The sequence below is a fragment of the Salvelinus alpinus genome, chromosome 25, assembly GCF_045679555.1.
Source record: "Salvelinus alpinus chromosome 25, SLU_Salpinus.1, whole genome shotgun sequence".
Classification (NCBI taxonomy): Eukaryota; Metazoa; Chordata; class Actinopteri; order Salmoniformes; family Salmonidae; genus Salvelinus; species Salvelinus alpinus.
In genome coordinates this window covers 44,977,682-45,000,462 of record NC_092110.1, presented here as the reverse complement: position 1 = coordinate 45,000,462, position 22,781 = coordinate 44,977,682, and the positions used below count along the sequence as shown (strand labels likewise).

General features: G+C 50.1%; 1 protein-coding gene across 6 annotated transcripts in view; it reads right to left on the bottom strand.

The window, feature by feature from the left end:
- Nucleotides 1-22,348, bottom strand: part of LOC139554026 (histone-lysine N-methyltransferase NSD2-like) — a 56,065-nt gene extending 33,717 nt beyond the window's left edge. For 4 of the 6 annotated variants that reach the window (XM_071366912.1, XM_071366914.1, XM_071366915.1 and 1 more), the window contains exons 1-9: nucleotides 22,202-22,348; nucleotides 20,129-20,798; nucleotides 19,727-19,892; nucleotides 19,392-19,561; nucleotides 15,288-15,722; nucleotides 10,584-10,749; nucleotides 10,432-10,488; nucleotides 10,214-10,317; nucleotides 5,059-5,376 (exon numbers count right to left, since the gene is read on the bottom strand). In XM_071366912.1, the coding sequence (XP_071223013.1) occupies nucleotides 5,059-5,376; nucleotides 10,214-10,317; nucleotides 10,432-10,488; nucleotides 10,584-10,749; nucleotides 15,288-15,722; nucleotides 19,392-19,561; nucleotides 19,727-19,892; nucleotides 20,129-20,773 (2,061 nt within the window). In that variant the 5' untranslated portion in view covers nucleotides 20,774-20,798; nucleotides 22,202-22,348. The remainder of the gene's footprint in view (nucleotides 1-5,058; nucleotides 5,377-10,213; nucleotides 10,318-10,431; nucleotides 10,489-10,583; nucleotides 10,750-15,287; nucleotides 15,723-19,391; nucleotides 19,562-19,726; nucleotides 19,893-20,128; nucleotides 20,799-22,201) is intronic. The other 2 variants (XM_071366913.1, XM_071366918.1) reach the window with 1 other exon arrangement.
- Nucleotides 22,349-22,781: the final 433 nt, after the last annotated feature.

Below are 22,781 nucleotides of genomic sequence, written 5' to 3'. Positions count from 1 at the left end.
CAACAGACAGCAACATAGTGAACCCCACAACGACAACAGTCAAACAGCAACATAGTGAACCCCACAACGACAACAGTCAAACAGCAACATAGTGAACCCCACAACGACAACAGTCAGCAACATAGTGAACCCCACAGCGACAACAGTCAGCAACATAGTGAACCCCACACCGACAACAGTCAGACAGCAACATAGTGAACCCCACACCGACAACAGTCAGACAGCAACATAGTGAACCCCACACCGACAACAGTCAGACAGCAACATAGTGAACCCCACACCGACAACAGTCAGACAGCAACATAGTGAACCCCACAGCGACAACAGTCAGTCAAACAGCAACATAGTGAACCCCACACCGACAACAGTCAGACAGCAACATAGTGAACCCCACACCGACAACAGTCAGACAGCAGCATAGTGAACCCCACACCGACAATAGTCAGACAGCAACATAGTGAACCCCACAGCGACAACAGTCAGTCAAACAGCAACATAGTGAACCCCACACCGACAACAGTCAGACAGCAACATAGTGAACCCCACACCGACAACAGTCAGACAGCAACATAGTGAACCCCACACCGACAACAGTCAGACAGCAACATAGTGAACCCCACAGCGACAACAGTCAGTCAAACAGCAACATAGTGAACCCCACACCGACAACAGTCAGACAGCAACATAGTGAACCCCACAGCGACAACAGTCAGTCAAACAGCAACATAGTGAACCCCACACCGACAACAGTCAGACAGCAACATAGTGAACCCCACACCGACAACAGTCAGACAGCAACATAGTGAACCCCACACCGACAACAGTCAGACAGCAGCATAGTGAACCCCACAGCGACAACAGTCAGTCAAACAGCAACATAGTGAACCCCACACCGACAACAGTCAGACAGCAACATAGTGAACCCCACACCGACAACAGTCAGACAGCAACATAGTGAACCCCACACCGACAACAGTCAGACAGCAACATAGTGAACCCCACACCGACAACAGTCAGACAGCAGCATAGTGAACCCCACACCGACAACAGTCAGACAGCAACATAGTGAACCCCACACCGACAACAGTCAGACAGCAACATAGTGAACCCCACACCGACAACAGTCAGACAGCAGCATAGTGAACCCCACAGCGACAACAGTCAGCAACATAGTGAACCCCACAGCGACAACAGTCAGACAGCAACATAGTGAACCCCACACCGACAACAGTCAGACAGCAACATAGTGAACCCCACAGCGACAACAGTCAGCAACATAGTGAACCCCACAGCGACAACAGTCAGACAGCAACATAGTGAACCCCACACCGACAACAGTCAGACAGCAACATAGTGAACCCCACACCGACAACAGTCAGACAGCAGCATAGTGAACCCCACACCGACAACAGTCAGACAGCAACATAGTGAACCCCACACCGACAACAGTCAGACAGCAGCATAGTGAACCCCACACCGACAACAGTCAGACAGCAGCATAGTGAACCCCACACTGACAACAGTCAGACAGCAGCATAGTGAACCCCACAGCGACAACAGTCAGACAGCAACATAGTGAACCCCACAACGACAACAGTCAGCAACATAGTGAACCCCACAGCGACAACAGTCAGCAACATAGTGAACCCCACACCGACAACAGTCAGACAGCAACATAGTGAACCCCACAACGACAACAGTCAAACAGCAACATAGTGAACCCCACAACGACAACAGTCAGCAACATAGTGAACCCCACAGCGACAACAGTCAGCAACATAGTGAACCCCACACCGACAACAGTCAGACAGCAACATAGTGAACCCCACACCGACAACAGTCAGACAGCAACATAGTGAACCCCACACCGACAACAGTCAGACAGCAACATAGTGAACCCCACAGCGACAACAGTCAGTCAAACAGCAACATAGTGAACCCCACACCGACAACAGTCAGACAGCAACATAGTGAACCCCACACCGACAACAGTCAGACAGCAGCATAGTGAACCCCACACCGACAACAGTCAGACAGCAACATAGTGAACCCCACACCGACAACAGTCAGACAGCAACATAGTGAACCCCACAGCGACAACAGTCAGTCAAACAGCAACATAGTGAACCCCACACCGACAACAGTCAGACAGCAACATAGTGAACCCCACACCGACAACAGTCAGACAGCAACATAGTGAACCCCACACCGACAACAGTCAGACAGCAACATAGTGAACCCCACACCGACAACAGTCAGACAGCAGCATAGTGAACCCCACACCGACAACAGTCAGACAGCAGCATAGTGAACCCCACAACGACAACAGTCAGACAGCAACATAGTGAACCCCACAGCGACAACAGTCAGACAGCAACATAGTGAACCCCACACCGACAACAGTCAGACAGCAGCATAGTGAACCCCACACCGACAACAGTCAGACAGCAGCATAGTGAACCCCACACCGACAACAGTCAGACAGCAGCATAGTGAACCCCACAGCGACAACAGTCAGACAGCAGCATAGTGAACCCCACACCGACAACAGTCAGACAGCAGCATAGTGAACCCCACACCGACAACAGTCAGACAGCAGCATAGTGAACCCCACACCGACAACAGTCAGACAGCAGCATAGTGAACCCCACACCGACAACAGTCAGACAGCAGCATAGTGAACCCCACAGCGACAACAGTCAGACAGCAGCATAGTGAACCCCACACCGACAACAGTCAGACAGCAGCATAGTGAACCCCACACCGACAACAGTCAGACAGCAGCATAGTGAACCCCACACCGACAACAGTCAGACAGCAGCATAGTGAACCCCACACCGACAACAGTCAGTCAAACAGCAACATAGTGAACCCCACACTGACAACAGTCAGACAGCAACATAGTGAACCCCACAGCGACAACAGTCAGTCAAACAGCAACATAGTGAACCCCACACCGACAACAGTCAGACAGCAACATAGTGAACCCCACACCGACAACAGTCAGACAGCAACATAGTGAACCCCACACCGACAACAGTCAGACAGCAACATAGTGAACCCCACACCGACAACAGTCAGACAGCAGCATAGTGAACCCCACACCGACAACAGTCAGACAGCAGCATAGTGAACCCCACAACGACAACAGTCAGACAGCAACATAGTGAACCCCACAGCGACAACAGTCAGACAGCAACATAGTGAACCCCACACCGACAACAGTCAGACAGCAACATAGTGAACCCCACACCGACAACAGTCAGACAGCAGCATAGTGAACCCCACACCGACAACAGTCAGATAGCAGCATAGTGAACCCCACACCGACAACAGTCAGACAGCAGCATAGTGAACCCCACACCGACAACAGTCAGACAGCAGCATAGTGAACCCCACACCGACAACAGTCAGACAGCAGCATAGTGAACCCCACACCGACAACAGTCAGACAGCAGCATAGTGAACCCCACACCGACAACAGTCAGACAGCAGCATAGTGAACCCCACAGCGACAACAGTCAGACAGCAGCATAGTGAACCCCACACCGACAACAGTCAGACAGCAGCATAGTGAACCCCACACCGACAACAGTCAGACAGCAGCATAGTGAACCCCACACCGACAACAGTCAGACAGCAGCATAGTGAACCCCACACCGACAACAGTCAGACAGCAGCATAGTGAACCCCACAGCGACAACAGTCAGACAGCAGCATAGTGAACCCCACACCGACAACAGTCAGACAGCAGCATAGTGAACCCCACAGCGACAACAGTCAGACAGCAGCATAGTGAACCCCACAGCGACAACAGTCAGACAGCAGCATAGTGAACCCCACACCGACAACAGTCAGACAGCAGCATAGTGAACCCCACACCGACAACAGTCAGACAGCAGCATAGTGAACCCCACACCGACAACAGTCAGACAGCAGCATAGTGAACCCCACACCGACAACAGTCAGTCAAACAGCAACATAGTGAACCCCACACTGACAACAGTCAGACAGCAACATAGTGAACCCCACAGCGACAACAGTCAGTCAAACAGCAACATAGTGAACCCCACACCGACAACAGTCAGACAGCAACATAGTGAACCCCACACCGACAACAGTCAGACAGCAACATAGTGAACCCCACACCGACAACAGTCAGACAGCAACATAGTGAACCCCACACCGACAACAGTCAGATAGCAGCATAGTGAACCCCACACCGACAACAGTCAGACAGCAGCATAGTGAACCCCACAACGACAACAGTCAGACAGCAACATAGTGAACCCCACAGCGACAACAGTCAGACAGCAACATAGTGAACCCCACACCGACAACAGTCAGACAGCAACATAGTGAACCCCACACCGACAACAGTCAGACAGCAGCATAGTGAACCCCACACCGACAACAGTCAGATAGCAGCATAGTGAACCCCACACCGACAACAGTCAGACAGCAGCATAGTGAACCCCACACCGACAACAGTCAGACAGCAGCATAGTGAACCCCACACCGACAACAGTCAGACAGCAGCATAGTGAACCCCACACCGACAACAGTCAGACAGCAGCATAGTGAACCCCACACCGACAACAGTCAGACAGCAGCATAGTGAACCCCACAGCGACAACAGTCAGACAGCAGCATAGTGAACCCCACACCGACAACAGTCAGACAGCAGCATAGTGAACCCCACACCGACAACAGTCAGACAGCAGCATAGTGAACCCCACACCGACAACAGTCAGACAGCAGCATAGTGAACCCCACACCGACAACAGTCAGACAGCAGCATAGTGAACCCCACAGCGACAACAGTCAGACAGCAGCATAGTGAACCCCACACCGACAACAGTCAGACAGCAGCATAGTGAACCCCACAGCGACAACAGTCAGACAGCAGCATAGTGAACCCCACAGCGACAACAGTCAGACAGCAGCATAGTGAACCCCACAGCGACAACAGTCAGACAGCAGCATAGTGAACCCCACAGCGACAAACAGAACACACTGAAACTCCTCCCCCAACCCTAGGAGATGAGCTGTTCTCACCTGACAGACAGATTCCTTCTTGGGGCCTCCTCCGTTGGTCTTCTTGGCCCCGTTGGTCTGGTCTATGCTGTCACTGGGGGACTCTGGACGCTCCTCAATGCCAGAGCCCTCCGGCTCAGGACTGGATGCTGCTTGCTTCCTCTTCTTGGTCTGGGAGGCTGCTAATTGGCTGGCTGAGTCCAGCCTCCTCTTCATGATTGGCTTTGTCTTCTCTGGTTCTTTCTCTGGTGATTTAGAACTAATGAATCCTTTAACTTCTGTCTCCGTTATCTTTCTGTTTCTCTTCTTCGTGGGGGCGGAGGAGTCTGCTGCCACAGCCTGAGGTTAGAGTTAGGAGAAGAAGATCTGACTCGTCATCATCATCATGGACATCTAAAAAGGCAACATACTGGCAGTGTTTTCCACAAGTACATGGAGTAGCCAGCCAACTAGAAAAAGGGCCAGACAGGTTCCCACGGGCCAGCTTGGTTTGTGGCCTCCGGTACATTCTAATGCCTTGATTCCATCCAAAATACACAGCTAAATTATTTCATGCTTTAATTGGGTTTACTTCCCAGAAAAAAAGCAAGCCCTGCAGGGTCTAATTTTGTCTTATCTTGATTATTGTCCAGTCCTGTGGTCGAGTGCTGCAAGGAAAGACCTAGTTAAGCTGCAGCTGTCGGGCTGCGCGTCTGTCCGTATTGATACGTAGGCTGCGCGTGTGTGTCCGTATTGATACGTAGGCTGCGCGTGTGTGTCCGTATTGATACGTAGGCTGCGCGTGTGTGTCCGTATTGATACGTAGGCTGCGCGTGTGTCCGTATTGATACGTAGGCTGCGCGTGTGTGTCCGTATTGATACGTAGGCTGCGCGTGTGTGTCCGTATTGATACGTAGGCTGCGCGTCTGTGCGTATTGATACGTAGGCTGCGCGTGTGTGCGTATTGATACGTAGGCTGCGCGTGTGTGTGCGTATTGATACGTAGGCTGTGTGTGTGTGTGTGCGTATTGATATGTAGGCTGTGTGTGTGTGTGCGTATTGATACGTAGGCTGCATTTGTGTGTACGTATTGATATGTAGGCTGCGTGTGCCTTTTTAAAATTGATGTAGTTCTTGTCTATTAGTGTCATGTTTCATGTGGACCCCAGGAAGAGTAGCTGCTGCTTTATCAACAGTTAATGGGCATCCTAATAAAATACCTCAAAAACCAGATTGGAAAAATGCCTGGTATTGAGTAGAAATACATGACTTTACAATTTAAAATTACAGAATATTTAGGAATTCAGTGCATTGTTCGTTATACCTAGTCAGTTGAATACCTTCAACTGAAATGGATCTTCCTCATTTAACCCAACCCCTCTGAATCAGAGAGGTGCGGGGGGCTGCCTTAATCAACATCCACGTCTTCCTCATTTAACCCAACCCCTCTGAATCAGAGAGGTGCGGGGGGCTGCCTTAATCAACATCCACGTCTTCCTCATTTAACCCAACCCCTCTGAATCAGAGAGGTGCGGGGGGCTGCCTTAATCAACATCCACGTCTTCCTCATTTAACCCAACCCCTCTGAATCAGAGAGGTGCGGGGGGCTGCCTTAATCAACATCCACGTCTTCCTCATTTAACCCAACCCCTCTGAATCAGAGAGGTGCGGGGGGCTGAGGGGGGCTGCCTTAATCGACATCCACGTCTTCGGAGCCCGAGGAACAGTGGGTTAACTGCCTTGTTCAGGGGCAGAACAACAGCTGTTTACCTTGTCAGCGCTGGGATTCAATCCAGCAACCTTAAGGTTACTGGCCCATCACTCTAACCACTAGGCCACCCGCCTCCTCTTAACCACCCGCCTGCTCTTAACCACCCGCCTCCTCTTAACCCACCCGCCTCCTCTAACCACTAGGCCACCCGCCTCCTCTTAACCACCCGCCTCCTCTTAACCACCCGCCTCCTCTTAACCACCCGCCTCCTCTTGGCCACCCGCCTCCTCTAACCACTAGGCCACCCGCCTCCTCTAACCACTAGGCCACCCGCCTCCTCTAACCACTAGGCCACCCGCCTCCTCTAACCACTAGGCCACCCGCCTCCTCTAACCACTAGGCCACCCGCCTCCTCTAACCACTAGGCCACCCGCCTCCTCTAACCACTAGGCCACCCGCCTCCTCTAACCACTAGGCCACCCGCCTCCTCTAACCACTAGGCCACCCGCCTCCTCTAACCACTAGGCCACCCGCCTCCTCTAACCACTAGGCCACCCGCCTCCTCTAACCACTAGGCCACCCGCCTCCTCTAACCACTAGGCCACCCGCCTCCTCTAACCACTAGGCCACCCGCCTCCTCTAACCACTAGGCCACCCGCCTCCTCTAACCACTAGGCCACCCGCCTCCTCTAACCACTAGGCCACCTGCCTCCTCTAACCACTAGGCTACCTGCCGCCCCCATGTGGTCTAGGCCTATATCATCAAGACTATTTTCTAACCTGTCTTCGAGATTAAAGTATTATTTCAAGTTTTACTGCAAGATATGAACTGTCACAATGTTTGTTTGTGCACCGGGGCCTCCCACTCCTCTTTCTATTCTGGTTAGAGACCGTTTGCGTTGTTCTGTGAAGGGAGTAGTCCACAGCGTTGTACAAGATCTTTCGTTTCTTGGCAATTTCTCGCATGGAAAAGGCTCCATTTCTCAGAACAAGAATACTGACGGGTTTCAGAAGAAAGGTCTTTGTTTCTGGCCATTTTGAGCCTGTAATCAAACCCACAAATGCTGATGCTCCAGATTCTCAACTAGTCTAAAGGCCAGTTTTGTTGCTTCTTTAAATCAGGACAACAGTTTTCAGCTGTGCTAACATTATTGCAAAATGGTTTTCTAATGATCAATTAGCTTTTTAAAATGATAAACTTGGATTAGCTAACACAACGTGCCATTGGAACACAGGAGTGATGGTTGCTGATAATGGGCCTCTGTACGCCTATGTAGATATTCCATAAAAAAAATCTATCGTTTCCAGCTACAATAGTCATTTACAACATTAATGTGTATACACCGCCGTGTTCTCTTCATGCTCCCCATACACCGCCGTGTTCTCTTCATGCTCCCCATACACCGCCGTGTTCTCTTCATGCTCCCCATACACCGCCGTGTTCTCTTCATGCTCCCCATACACCGCCGTGTTCTCTTCATGCTCCCCATACACCGCCGTGTTCTCTTCATGCTCCCCATACACCGCCGTGTTCTCTTCATGCTCCCCATACACCGCCGTGTTCTCTTCATGCTCCCCATACACCGCCGTGTTCTCTTCATGCTCCCCATACACAGCCGTGTTCTCTTCATGCTCCCCATACACCGCCGTGTTCTCTTCATGCTCCCCATACACCGCCGTGTTCTCTTCATGCTCCCCATACACCGCCGTGTTCTCTTCATGCTCCCCATACACCGCCGTGTTCTCTTCATGCTCCCCATACACCGCCGTGTTCTCTTCATGCTCCCCATACACCGCCGTGTTCTCTTCATGCTCCCCATACACCGCCGTGTTCTCTTCATGCTCCCCATACACCGCCGTGTTCTCTTCATGCTCCCCATACACCGCCGTGTTCTCTTCATGCTCCCCATACACCGCCGTGTTCTCTTCATGCTCCCCATACACCGCCGTGTTCTCTTCATGCTCCCCATACACCGCCGTGTTCTCTTCATGCTCCCTATACACCGCCGTGTTCTCTTCATGCTCCCCATACACCGCCGTGTTCTCTTCATGCTCCCTATACACCGCCGTGTTCTCTTCATGCTCCCTATACACCGCCGTGTTCTCTTCATGCTCCCTATACACCGCCGTGTTCTCTTCATGCTCCCTATACACCATGTTCTCTTCATGCTCCCTATACACCGCCATGTTCTCTTCATGCTCCCTATACACCGCCATGTTCTTTTCATGCTCCCTATACACCGCCATGTTCTCTTCATGCTCCCTATACACCGCCATGTTCTTTTCATGCTCCCTATACACCGCCATGTTCTATTCATGCTCCCTCTACACCGCCATGTTCTTTTCATGCTCCCTATACACCGCCATGTTCTATTCATGCTCCCTATACACCGCCATGTTCTATTCATGCTCCCTATACACCGCCATGTTCTATTCATGCTCCCTATACACCGCCATGTTCTCTTCATGCTCCCTATACACCGCCATGTTCTTTTCATGCTCCCTATACACCGCCATGTTCTATTCATGCTCCCTCTACACCGCCATGTTCTTTTCATGCTCCCTATACACCGCCATGTTCTATTCATGCTCCCTATACACCGCCATGTTCTATTCATGCTCCCTATACACCGCCATGTTCTATTCATGCTCCCTATACACCATGTTCTATTCATGCTCCCTATACACCGCCATGTTCTATTCATGCTCCCTATACACCGCCATGTTCTATTCATGCTCCCTATACACCATGTTCTATTCATGCTCCCTATACACCGCCATGTTCTTTTCTAATTACTGTGGTTGTGTGTGTGTGTGTGTGTGTGTAGCCAAGTTATTTTTATTCCTCATGTCATTATTTCTATTTAATAATATCTTTAACTCTGCGTTGTGGAAACGGACCCGTAAGTAAGCATTTTACTGTTAGTCTACACCCGTTGTCTACAAAGCATGTGACAAATCAAATTTGAGTAAATGGCCTATGGACCACGACTCTGCGTGGCTGGCTATGTGAAACACAAAAGAAAATAAATGAATTTTCCAAAAAACTAGGCTAAGTTGATTTTGACTCATCATTCATTACCACTTACCATTGTAATGCATGTGCAAATTCACTTGATAAAGGAGCATCATGCGCTCTCTCTCTTTAATGTAATGAAATTTGACTGTAACCAGCTACAACGCACACATCACACAGGTACCGGGAGGTGGAACAGACTGTCAAACCAGCAGTGTCCCCTGTCATTGCTCGCTTTGTGACTGACAGGTGACTTTCCTCTCAATAGATCGCTAGGAGATGCATATCGGTCATTCTAGCAGGAAAGGGCTCAACTTCATTTTCTGACTAACGAAATTAAACTTTTAAATGAAACGTAGCCTGGTTAATATGAAGTGGAAAAAGTCTTACCGGCTGTTTAGCTGATAACCAGTGCGAATGGAAAACACTGATCATACTGCACCGCCGTTTCATACCGTATAATAACTCACCTTCTGTTTGTCACCAACTCCACGTTTCTTCTTGGGTTGTTGGTCCTCATCGATCTGTAGAGCTCGTTTACCAGGCAGCTGCTTCTTCTGAGGATCCTTCTTACCTGGAAACAAGTCAGAGGCCAGATTGTGATGAAACTACAACGGATCCTCATGAGCAACATTCACCCGATCAGTAAAGACTGTGGAACTAACGGCAAGTATCAACAACTTCTTACCTTTATGTTCTGCCTTTAGCTGTTCTGTAACGGGACAGGTCTTGGTACCTTTCTTAGCTAGGAGGAAAACCGACATGTTAACTGACACATTTTACAAAACTAAATAATACCCTACCTATAACTGACGATATGTTGATATGACCCGAAATTACCTATAGGTGCATGCGGCAGGGTTTCTAGCATGTTGGTAGTCAAGGCAACCCCTTTGGACCTCTTCCTCTCCGTCTTGGCAGTTAGTTGAGGTTTCAGTTTGGACTTCTTCTGTTTCTGCTTGTGAGGGTCAAGTTGTCCAGTCTCTGAGCTAGGGGAGACAAGATCCTACAAGCAACAACTTCCTCAAAATAAGGACAACACAAAAGAGTGAAAACAGTCCCGTCCTGTAAATAACACAGTATATCAGTCCCGTCCTGTAAATAACACAGTATATCAGTCCCGCCCTGTAAACAACACAGTATATCAGTCCCGTCCTGTAAACACAGTATATCAGTCCCTTCCTGTAAACAACACAGTATATCAGTCCCGTCCTGTAAACAACACAGTATATCAGTCCCGTCCTGTAAACAACACAGTATATCAGTCCCTTCCTGTAAACAACACAGTATATCAGTCCCGCCCTGTAAATAACACAGTATATCAGTCCCTTCCTGTAAACACAGTATATCAGTCCCGTCCTGTAAATAACACAGTATATCAGTCCCGTCCTGTAAATAACACAGTATATCAGTCCCGTCCTGTAAATAACACAGTATATCAGTCCCGTCCTGTAAACAACACAGTATATCAGTCCCGTCCTGTAAACAACACAGTATATCAGTCCCTTCCTGTAAATAACACAGTATATCAGTCCCGTCCTGTAAACACAGTATATCAGTCCCGCCCTGTAAACAACACAGTATATCAGTCCCGTCCTGTAAACAACACAGTATATCAGTCCCTTCCTGTAAACACAGTATATCAGTCCCTTCCTGTAAACAACACAGTATATCAGTCCCGTCCTGTAAATAACACAGTATATCAGTCCCTTCCTGTAAACAACACAGTATATCAGTCCCTTCCTGTAAACAACACAGTATATCAGTCCCGCCCTGTAAACAACACAGTATATCAGTCCCGTCCTGTAAACAACACAGTATATCAGTCCCTTCCTGTAAACAACACAGTATATCAGTCCCTTCCTGTAAACAACACAGTATATCAGTCCCGTCCTGTAAATAACACAGTATATCAGTCCCGTCCTGTAAACACAGTATATCAGTCCCGTCCTGTAAACAACACAGTATATCAGTCCCGTCCTGTAAATAACACAGTATATCAGTCCCGTCCTGTAAACAACACAGTATATCAGTCCCGTCCTGTAAATAACACAGTATATCAGTCCCTTCCTGTAAATAACACAGTATATCAGTCCCTTCCTGTAAATAACACAGTATATCAGTCCCGTCCTGTAAATAACACAGTATATCAGTCCCTTCCTGTAAATAACACAGTATATCAGTCCCTTCCTGTAAATAACACAGTATATCAGTCCCTTCCAGGATTCCCAGGATTCTGCGAATACATAATTCAATCCAAAAATCAACCAATCAGCGCATATTATGCGAGAGCTCGCAATTTTGACCAATCCCCGCTGAAAGAATCAAGGCGAGTGGCGTTTTACTCAAACTTTGACTCTGCTAACCTTGCTCTCCCCAGTCTGTCTATGGAGAGCGCTGCTCAAAGCACTGAGTGAAATTTGCCAGCATTGCCTTTTTAAAAACTCTAAAACTTAACACGGATCACGAAAGAACAATCTTTCTGGATTAAAAAAAATGGTAATACTGTTTTAAAAGTACATCTCCTTTATGACCCTTTCGGGTTTTTATTTTTATTTTTTTTAATCACAATCTCTAATTAAAAACGTATTAGAAAGAAATATCGATCTTCAAATTGAAAGTGATTGATCACCTTTGAATCTATTTGATTTTTTGAGAGAGAGAAGGAATGGGAGGTGCATCCCGTGCTGATAACAAGCCCCAAGCCTGATGGAGGGGAGAGGTGTGAGAGTGGGAATGAGAGGTGCATCCCGTGCTGATAACAAGCCCCAAGCCTGATGGAGAGGAGGGGTGTGAGAGTGGGAATGAGAGGTACATCCCGTGCTGATAACAAGCCCCAAGCCTGATGGAGGGGTGTGAGAGTGGGAATGGGAGGTACATCCCGTGCTGATAACAAGCCCCAAGCCTGATGGAGAGGAGAGGTGTGAGAGTGGGAATGAGAGGTACATCCCGTGCTGATAACAAGCCCCAAGCCTGATGGAGAGGAGAGGTGTGAGAGTGGGAATGGGAGGTACATCCCGTGCTGATAACAAGCCCCAAGCCTGATGGAGAGGAGAGGTGTGAGAGTGGGAATGAGAGGTACATCCCGTGCTGATAACAAGCCCCAAGCCTGATGGAGGGGTGTGAGAGTGGGAATGGGAGGTACATCCCGTGCTGATAACAAGCCCCAAGCCTGATGGAGAGGAGAGGTGTGAGAGTGGGAATGAGAGGTACATCCCGTGCTGATAACAAGCCCCAAGCCTGATGGAGAGGAGGGGTGTGAGAGTGGGAATGGGAGGTACATCCCGTGCTGATAACAAGCCCCAAGCCTGATGGAGAGGAGGGGTGTGAGAGTGGGAATGGGAGGTACATCCCGTGCTGATAACAAGCCCCAAGCCTGATGGAGAGGAGGGGTGTGAGAGTGGGAATGGGAGGTACATCCCGTGCTGATAACAAGCCCCAAGCCTGATGGAGGGGTGTGAGAGTGGGAATGGGAGGTACATCCTGTGCTGATAACAAGCCCCAAGCCTGATGGAGAGGAGGGGTGTGAGAGTGGGAATGAGAGGTGCATCCCGTGCTGATAACAAGCCCCAAGCCTGATGGAGAGGAGGGGTGTGAGAGTGGGAATGGGAGGTGCATCCCGTGCTGATAACAAGCCCCAAGCCTGATGGAGAGGAGAGGTGTGAGAGTGGGAATGGGAGGTACATCCCGTGCTGATAACAAGCCCCAAGCCTGATGGAGAGGAGAGGTGTGAGAGTGGGAATGAGAGGTGCATCCCGTGCTGATAACAAGCCCCAAGCCTGATGGAGAGGAGGGGTGTGAGAGTGGGAATGAGAGGTACATCCCGTGCTGATAACAAGCCCCAAGCCTGATGGAGGGGTGTGAGAGTGGGAATGGGAGGTACATCCCGTGCTGATAACAAGCCCCAAGCCTGATGGAGAGGAGAGGTGTGAGAGTGGGAATGAGAGGTACATCCCGTGCTGATAACAAGCCCCAAGCCTGATGGAGAGGGGTGTGAGAGTGGGAATGGGAGGTGCATCCCGTGCTGATAACAAGCCCCAAGCCTGATGGAGAGGGGTGTGAGAGTGGGAATGGGAGGTGCATCCCGTGCTGATAACAAGCCCCAAGCCTGATGGAGAGGAGGGGTGTGAGAGTGGGAATGGGAGGTACATCCCGTGCTGATAACAAGCCCCAAGCCTGATGGAGGGGTGTGAGAGTGGGAATGAGAGGTGCATCCCGTGCTGATAACAAGCCCCAAGCCTGATGGAGGGGAGAGGTGTGAGAGTGGGAATGGGAGGTGCATCCCGTGCTGATAACAAGCCCCAAGCCTGATGGAGAGGGGTGTGAGAGTGGGAATGGGAGGTGCATCCCGTGCTGATAACAAGCCCCAAGCCTGATGGAGAGGAGGGGTGTGAGAGTGGGAATGGGAGGTACATCCCGTGCTGATAACAAGCCCCAAGCCTGATGGAGGGGTGTGAGAGTGGGAATGGGAGGTACATCCCGTGCTGATAACAAGCCCCAAGCCTGATGGAGAGGAGGGGTGTGAGAGTGGGAATGAGAGGTACATCCCGTGCTGATAACAAGCCCCAAGCCTGATGGAGAGGAGGGGTGTGAGAGTGGGAATGAGAGGTGCATCCCGTGCTGATAACAAGCCCCAAGCCTGATGGAGAGGAGGGGTGTGAGAGTGGGAATGAGAGGTGCATCCCGTGCTGATAACAAGCCCCAAGCCTGATGGAGAGGAGGGGTGTGAGAGTGGGAATGAGAGGTGCATCCCGTGCTGATAACAAGCCCCAAGCCTGATGGAGAGGAGAGGTGTGAGAGTGGGAATGGGAGGTACATCCCGTGCTGATAACAAGCCCCAAGCCTGATGGAGAGGAGGGGTGTGAGAGTGGGAATGAGAGGTGCATCCCGTGCTGATAACAAGCCCCAAGCCTGATGGAGAGGAGGGGTGTGAGAGTGGGAATGAGAGGTACATCCCGTGCTGATAACAAGCCCCAAGCCTGATGGAGAGGAGGGGTGTGAGAGTGGGAATGGGAGGTACATCCCGTGCTGATAACAAGCCCCAAGCCTGATGGAGAGGAGAGGTGTGAGAGTGGGAATGGGAGGTACATCCCGTGCTGATAACAAGCCCCAAGCCTGATGGAGAGGAGAGGTGTGAGAGTGGGAATGGGAGGTACATCCCGTGCTGATAACAAGCCCCAAGCCTGATGGAGAGGAGAGGTGTGAGAGTGGGAATGAGAGGTACATCCCGTGCTGATAACAAGCCCCAAGCCTGATGGAGAGGAGAGGTGTGAGTGGATTATGACGGAGCAGTTTGTTCAGGAAAATAAACACTTTAGATGTTTCTAATTGTTTTGTTTTCTGCTGGAAATCCTAAAACTGAGCACATTACTTTTTATTAATTAACATGAAATTAATGTGGAAAAAAACATAGCAAAATATATGGCAGGATTTCAGAAAAGCTGCCACAAAAATCAAGCATTTTTTGCCGCAGAAATCACAAAATTGTCGCGAAATCCTGGAGGGACAGGTATATATGGGAAAATGATTCTAGTTTATCCAGACCTGAGAGGGCATCTCTGTTTGTCCTTTATGGGAGACCAGGACTTCAGTCTTCTTAGTCGTTTCCTTTTTCAGTGTGGAAGTGGTCTGCTTCCGTTGTTTCTCAGTTCCATCTGTTGTTCTGGGGCCGTCACTCTTCTTTTCCTCCAGTGAAGTGCTGCAGTCTGTGGGGGTGGGCTGGACCTGGGGACTGGTTGGGCTGGGTGGCTCCTGGTCCGGTGTTTGGGCCTTTGTCTGCTCTGGTCCAAGGTCGGGGCTAGGCTCAGCGGGGCCGGGCTCAGCCAGCAGGCGGGGGTTGAGGTGTGGCCCGTCAGTATCGTAGGTAAAGGTATACTTGGCCAGGCGTTCCTCCAGGGCCAGGCTGGCAGCTTCCTTGGCCTGAGTGATGCCCACCACCCACTGGGCATGGAGCTTCCTGGGTACGGAAGAAGTGGTACTCTGGGGACAGAGGACAGTAAAACTCAGAACTACTAGTAAAGGACAGTAGAGCTCAGGCTGACAGTAGAGCTCAGAGGACAGTAGAGCTCAGGCTGACAGTAGAGCTCAGGCTGACAGTAGAGCTCAGGCTGACAGTAGAGCTCAGGCTGACAGTAGAGCTCAGGCTGACAGTAGAGCTCAGAGGACAGTAGAGCTCAGAGGACAGTAGAGCTCAGAGGACAGTAGAGCTCAGAGGACAGTAGAGCTCAGGCGACAGTAGAGCTCAGGCTGACAGTAGAGCTCAGGCTGACAGTAGAGCTCAGGCTGACAGTAGAGCTCAGGCTGACAGTAGAGCTCAGAGGACAGTAGAGCTCAGGCTGACAGTAGAGCTCAGGCTGACAGTAGAGCTCAGGCTGACAGTAGAGCTCAGGCTGACAGTAGAGCTCAGGCTGACAGTAGAGCTCAGGCTGACAGTAGAGCTCAGAGGACAGTAGAGCTCAGAGGACAGTAGAGCTCAGGCTGACAGTAGAGCTCAGGCTGACAGTAGAGCTCAGGCTGACAGTAGAGCTCAGGCTGACAGTAGAGCTCAGAGGACAGTAGAGCTCAGAGGACAGTAGAGCTCAGAGGACAGTAGAGCTCAGCTGACAGTAGAGCTCAGGCTGACAGTAGAGCTCAGGCTGACAGTAGAGCTCAGGCTGACAGTAGAGCTCAGGCTGACAGTAGAGCTCAGGCTGACAGTAGAGCTCAGGCTGACAGTAGAGCTCAGGCTGACAGTAGAGCTCTGGCTGACAGTAGAGCTCAGGCTGACAGTAGAGCTCAGAGGACAGTAGAGCTCAGAGGACAGTAGAGCTCAGGCTGACAGTAGAGCTCAGAGCTGACAGTAGAGCTCAGGCTGACAGTAGAGCTCAGGCTGACAGTAGAGCTCAGGCTGACAGTAGAGCTCAGGCTGACAGTAGAGCTCAGGCTGACTAGGCTGACAGTAAGCTCAGGCTGACAGTAGTGCTCAGGCTGACAGTAGAGCTCAGGCTGACAGTAGAGCTCAGGCAGGCTGACAGTAGAGCTCAGGCTGACAGTAGAACTCAGGCTGACAGTAGAGCTCAGACGGACAGTAGAGCTCAGGCTGACAGTAGAGCTCAGGCTGACAGTAGAGCTCAGGCTGACAGTAGAGCTCAGGCTGACAGTAGAGCTCAGGCTGACAGTAGAGCTCAGAGGACAGTAGAGCTCAGAGGACAGTAGAGCTCAGGCTGACAGTAGAGCTCAGAGGACAGTAGAGCTAGAGCTCAGGCTGACAGTCAGGCTGACAGTAGAGCTCAGAGGACAGTAGAGCTCAGAGGACAGTAGAGCTCAGGCTGACAGTAGAGCTCAGAGGACAGTAGAGCTCAGGCTGACAGTAGAGCTCAGAGGACAGTAGAGCTCAGAGGACAGTAGAGCTCAGAGGACAGTAGAGCTCAGGCTGACAGTAGAGCTCAGGCTGACAGTAGAGCTCAGGCTGACAGTAGAGCTCAGGCTGACAGTAGAGCTCAGGCTGACAGTAGAGCTCAGAGGACAGTAGAGCTCAGGCTGACAGTAGAGCTCAGAGGACAGTAGAGCTCAGGCTGACAGTATAGCTCAGAGGACAGTAGAGCTCAGGCTGACAGTATAGCTCAGGCTGACAGTAGTGCTCAGGCTGACAGTAGAGCTCAGGCTGACAGTAGAGCTCAGGCTGACAGTAGAGCTCAGAGCTGACAGTAGAGCTCAGGGACAGTAGAGCTCAGGCTGACAGTAGAGCTCAGGCTGACAGTAGAGCTCAGGCTGACAGTAGAGCTCAGGCTGACAGTAGAGCTCAGGCTGACAGTAGAGCTCAGGCTGACAGTAGAGCTCAGGCTGACAGTAGAGCTCAGGCTGACAGTAGAGCTCAGGCTGACAGTAGAGCTCAGAGGACAGCAGAGCTCAGGCTGACAGTAGAGCTCAGGCTGACAGTAGAGCTCAGAGGACAGTAGAGCTCAGAGGACTGTCAGAGGACAGTAGAGCTCAGAGGACAGTAGAGCTCAGAGGACAGTAGAGCTCAGAGGACAGTAGAGCTCAGAGGACAGTAGAGCTCAGGCTGACAGTAGAGCTCAGAGGACAGTAGAGCTCAGGCTGACAGTAGAGCTCAGGCTGACAGTAGAGCTCAGAGGACAGTAAAGCTCAGGCTGACAGTAGAGCTCAGAGGACAGTAGAGTTCAGAGGACAGTAGAGCTCAGAGGACAGTAGAGCTCAGAGGACAGTAGAGCTCAGGCTGACAGTAGAGCTCAGGCTGACAGTAGAGCTCAGGCTGACAGTAGAGCTCAGGCTGACAGTAGAGCTCAGAGGACAGCAGAGCTCAGGCTGACAGTAGAGCTCAGAGGACAGTAGAGCTCAGAGGACAGTAGAGCTCAGAGGACAGTAGAGCTCAGGCTGACAGTAGAGCTCAGGCTGACAGTAGAGCTCAGGCTGACAGTAGAGCTCAGAGGACAGTAGAGCTCAGGCTGAAAGTAGAGCTCAGAGGACAGTAGAGCTCAGGCTGACAGTAGAGCTCAGGCTGACAGTAGAGCTCAGGCTGACAGTAGAGCTCAGGCTGACAGTAGAGCTCAGAGGACAGTAGAGCTCAGGCTGACAGTAGGAGCTCAGGCTGACAGTAGGAGCTCAGGCTGACAGTAGGAGCTCAGGCTGACAGTAGAGCTCAGGCTGACAGTAGAGCTCAGGCTGACAGTAGAGCTCAGGCTGACAGTAGAGCTCAGGCTGACAGTAGAGCTCAGAGGACAGTAGAGCTCAGAGGACAGTAGAGCTCAGAGGACAGTAGAGCTCAGGCTGACAGTAGAGCTCAGGCTGACAGTAGAGCTCAGGCTGACAGTAGAGCTCAGGCTGACAGTAGAGCTCAGGCTGACAGTAGAGCTCAGGCTGACAGTAGAGCTCAGGCTGACAGTAGAGTTTAGAGGACAGTAGAGCTCAGAGGACAGTAGAGCTCAGGCTGACAGTAGAGCTCAGGCTGACAGTAGAGCTCAGGCTGACAGTAGAGCTCAGGCTGACAGTAGAGCTCAGGCTGACAGTAGTGCTCAGGCTGACAGTAGTGCTCAGGCTGACAGTAGAGCTCAGAGGACAGTAGAGCTCAGGCTGACAGTAGAGCTCAGGCTGACAGTAGAGCTCAGGCTGACAGTAGAGCTCAGGCTGACAGTAGAGCTCAGGCTGACAGTAGAGCTCAGGCTGACAGTAGAGTTTAGAGGACAGTAGAGCTCAGAGGACAGTAGAGCTCAGGCTGACAGTAGAGCTCAGGCTGACAGTAGAGCTCAGGCTGACAGTAGAGCTCAGGCTGACAGTAGAGCTCAGGCTGACAGTAGAGCTCAGGCTGACAGTAGAGCTCAGGCTGACAGTAGAGCTCAGGCTGACAGTGGAGTTTAGAGGACAGTAGAGCTCAGAGGACAGTAGAGCTCAGAGGACAGTAGAGCTCAGAGGACAGTAGAGCTCAGGCTGACAGTAGAGCTCAGGCTGACAGTAGAGCTCAGGCTGACAGTAGAGCTCAGGCTGACAGTAGAGCTCAGGCTGACAGTAGAGCTCAGGCTGACAGTAGAGCTCAGGCTGACAGTAGAGCTCAGGCTGACAGTAGAGCTCAGAGGACAGTGATGACATTGCTAGAAAAGGTACATTTCCTGAAGAAAACTTGAGTAATTGAGTGGGGGTTTAAGGTTACTGTACCTTTCTGTGGACGACCCGCGAAGATGGTTGTTTGTTGCCATGGCAGAGTTCAACATATTGCTCCTCCCTACTGAAGGAGGCCATGTTCTTCTCAAAGATGTAGCCCCTCTCCGGGGTGTTCCCAAAATACTGGACGTGGTACAGGATGCCAGATGTATGACTGTTAATTGCTAAAAAAAAAGTTTAATTAAAAACATTAGTTAGAACCTCTGTGCACAAATATTCCACTGGTTACTATTGCCATCATAAACATGCTTTCTAATGTCTCTTTGTAATCTAACCAAACTGTGTGTATAAGGACTTGACAGGTAGTCTGTTCTGTTATGTGTTTTTACCTTTGTGTTTGAGGTGTGTGTTGAGTTCTGGGTCGGTAGAGACCATGCAGGGCCACCATGGGTATCCTGACACCTTGGTCCACACTACATCACCCACAGAGAACACTGTATGGACAGGGAGCTCCTCCTCCTGGCTCTGTTCCACCAGAGGACTGGCCTGCTGGATCTGAGAGGAACAGCATGCTGTCAGAAACCTCAATATTAACACTGAGGATCAGGAGGACTCTCAGAAACAAGGACTCACAAGGAGTGTATGATAAAGTTCTATTGAATCACAAAGACTGACAGGCACAAGTGACACTATGATCAACCTTTCATTTGGTCAGGGTCCAGCCCATAGAGATACAACAGTTGTTTTATGTCAATGATCTGGCCTTCTGTGTATTGAACTATAGAACCCACCCCCACCTGTTGTGGTGCAGCAGTGCCCTCCTCTGGCTGACTGGCTGCTGACACCTCCACAGGAACTGGGTCATGGTTAGAGGCAGAGGCAAGTTTGTGCAGAGGTTTGGGTTTGATGAGTCTTCTCTTCCTCCCTGCCCTACTGGCTGGAACCAGGAGGCCCTCAGTAGGCAGGTTGGGCCCCTCTCCACAGAACGTCTCGAAGCGCGCCGGAGTCCCCTTGGACACCATCTTGGTGATCTTCAGTTTAATCTCAGGGGAGGTGGCCTTCCTCTGGGGGCTGGGGTGGGAGGAGGGGGCCTCTGCACCCTTCAGGGTGGGGGGCTCAGGGGGGCACAGCTTGGGCAGCTTGTCCTGGTCTCCGTTCAGCATGAGGGACGTCAGGTCCTTCAGCCTCTCATGACTATGACCATGGGAGGCCATGTTGTTTAGAACACTGTCCTGGAGCGTCACAGCCAGCTGGGCAGCTGCCTTGTCCATCAGCAGGGCCGGGTCCGCCCCCAGGTCCCCCCCACCCCGACCCTTCCTCCCCCCCAGGGGCTCAGACGGCTGCTTCATGCTGACTGGGTTGAGGGCCTCTGGCATCGAGGGCAGAGACCGCCCCTTACTGGTACTGTCCATCCCAGACCGTCCCTTACTGTCCATCCCATCAAACTCCAGCCTCACTCAGCTACAGCACAGAGGGGGAAGGAGAGAAATAATGAATTACTCCTTATGGTCCAAAGCCCATGCACCTTCCAAACACACTTCCAGTTTAAAGTCTGATTCAATAGGCATCAATCTGATTATTACATTACTCATCATGATGTTGTCAAGTAACTTGACAATCAAAATCATACTTACACTAACTCGTAATTTAATGGAAATACATGAGGCATTCTGGATTTCACATTGCATATTTTATGGCAGCCATTAATTTTTAAAAGTGTGTATTGTCAGACTAATGGAAGAGTCAGGACTTTTTCTATGAGTCTAGAATGACAATACTGAGCAAGCCAACACAATTTGCAACAAGCTTGACCTACAGGTATTCACAACTGCACCTGTTCTGGGTTGGTTTAGCAATGCATGTTGGAGCTAGGGTGATGCAGAAAGTCTAACTCAAAACAATAGTGCAAACAAATAGTCAGTGAAAATGCACAGGCGGATACATCAAACACTGGACTGAAAGCTGATAAAGCTGCGTCGTTAACGCACTAAGATGGCCCCACATTCAAATCTGAACAGTGCAAATGAGCTAGTAGTACAGTTAGCTACTTTGATAACCTGCTGACCAACTACAGCGCACCGAGTGGACACTTTGTTACAGTATATGATGTCAAATGTAGCAATCGGAAAACTTACGAGCTTGCTAAGCACTCTATAGTAGTTGGCTTGCTTACTTCTGCAATGTCCCAACATTGAATGAATGTCTAGTACATGCAAGGAACAGCTAGCTAGCTCGCTAACCACATGCAATGTGTAACAAGCTAACAGTAATGCAGCCAGCATCGCCGACCGTGAAAAGCCGCGGAAAGATGAGACAGTCTAGCTAGTTAACATATTTCACCAACAGAAACATGTAGACATTGCCAATCACATATCACGAATAAATAAAAGTCAATACACATTTTTTTAAAGTCTCACTCTTTAGGAATATGGTAACATATTTCCCATTTTGAGATACTGACCTAGCTTTAACTTAGCTAGGATCTCTGGGTAACGTTAATGGCCAAGGTTAGTTGCAGATCGCTTAAGTAGCGTCAACTAAACCATGGCATATGAAAAATAGAGAATGGCAATGTTCTGTTAGCTACTTCACATAATGAAATGCATCCAAAAAGTATTTAAATTAACCGATGCTCAATGACACTAGCTCCCGAGTTAACGTTAGCTAGCTAGAGTGGCTAACTGGCTATCTAGCCACCATTCAAAGTTAGCTAGCGACGTGCCAACTTGCCTGACATGCGCAGCTACAGCTAGCTAGCGAACGTTACATTGCTAGCTAACTCGCTATGTTAGAAGAGACAAGTTTATTGAAAGATGACCACGCTCGCCTTGTCCTCCCATAATTGTAGTAATGTGTTAAATTACCTGTTGAATTTCTCGAATAGTTATCAAATTTGAAAATAGCCTGTTTGAATCATCTTGAAAACCCCGATTTCATTCAACTTGAATCAAAGCTTGCGGGAAACTCTACTCCCAATCAGCGCGAAAAATACTCACTTCCGATTGGTTGGGAGGAGCGACGAGTTTAACCGGCCCTTTCAAAAATGTCTTTGCTATCTGAGATCCTTGGGACGTCCCTACCCCATTGAAGTTTACATTTTAAATGGATAAGGTCAGGTAAGGGTTATAGTAAGGGTAGGGGTCGGAGTTAAAGGGGGAAAAAAAGAATCATCATCTCCACTACCACCCCAACATATGTGAAAATTGTGCTTTTCTGTGTTTTGTCGTAGAAAGAGCTGTTTGGCATCACCCCTCAATAGAACAAAAATTATAATCAATATACCGTTTCCAAATAACGATGTTAGGCAAGAAAACATTTTTGAGAGGATTGAAAATAGACTTGTTTCTCCATGTAACCCACATACAAATTAGCATAGTTAGGAGCCATGGGGGATGCCATAGCAGTACCCTTCGTCTGAATAAAGACATCATTTAGAAACATGAA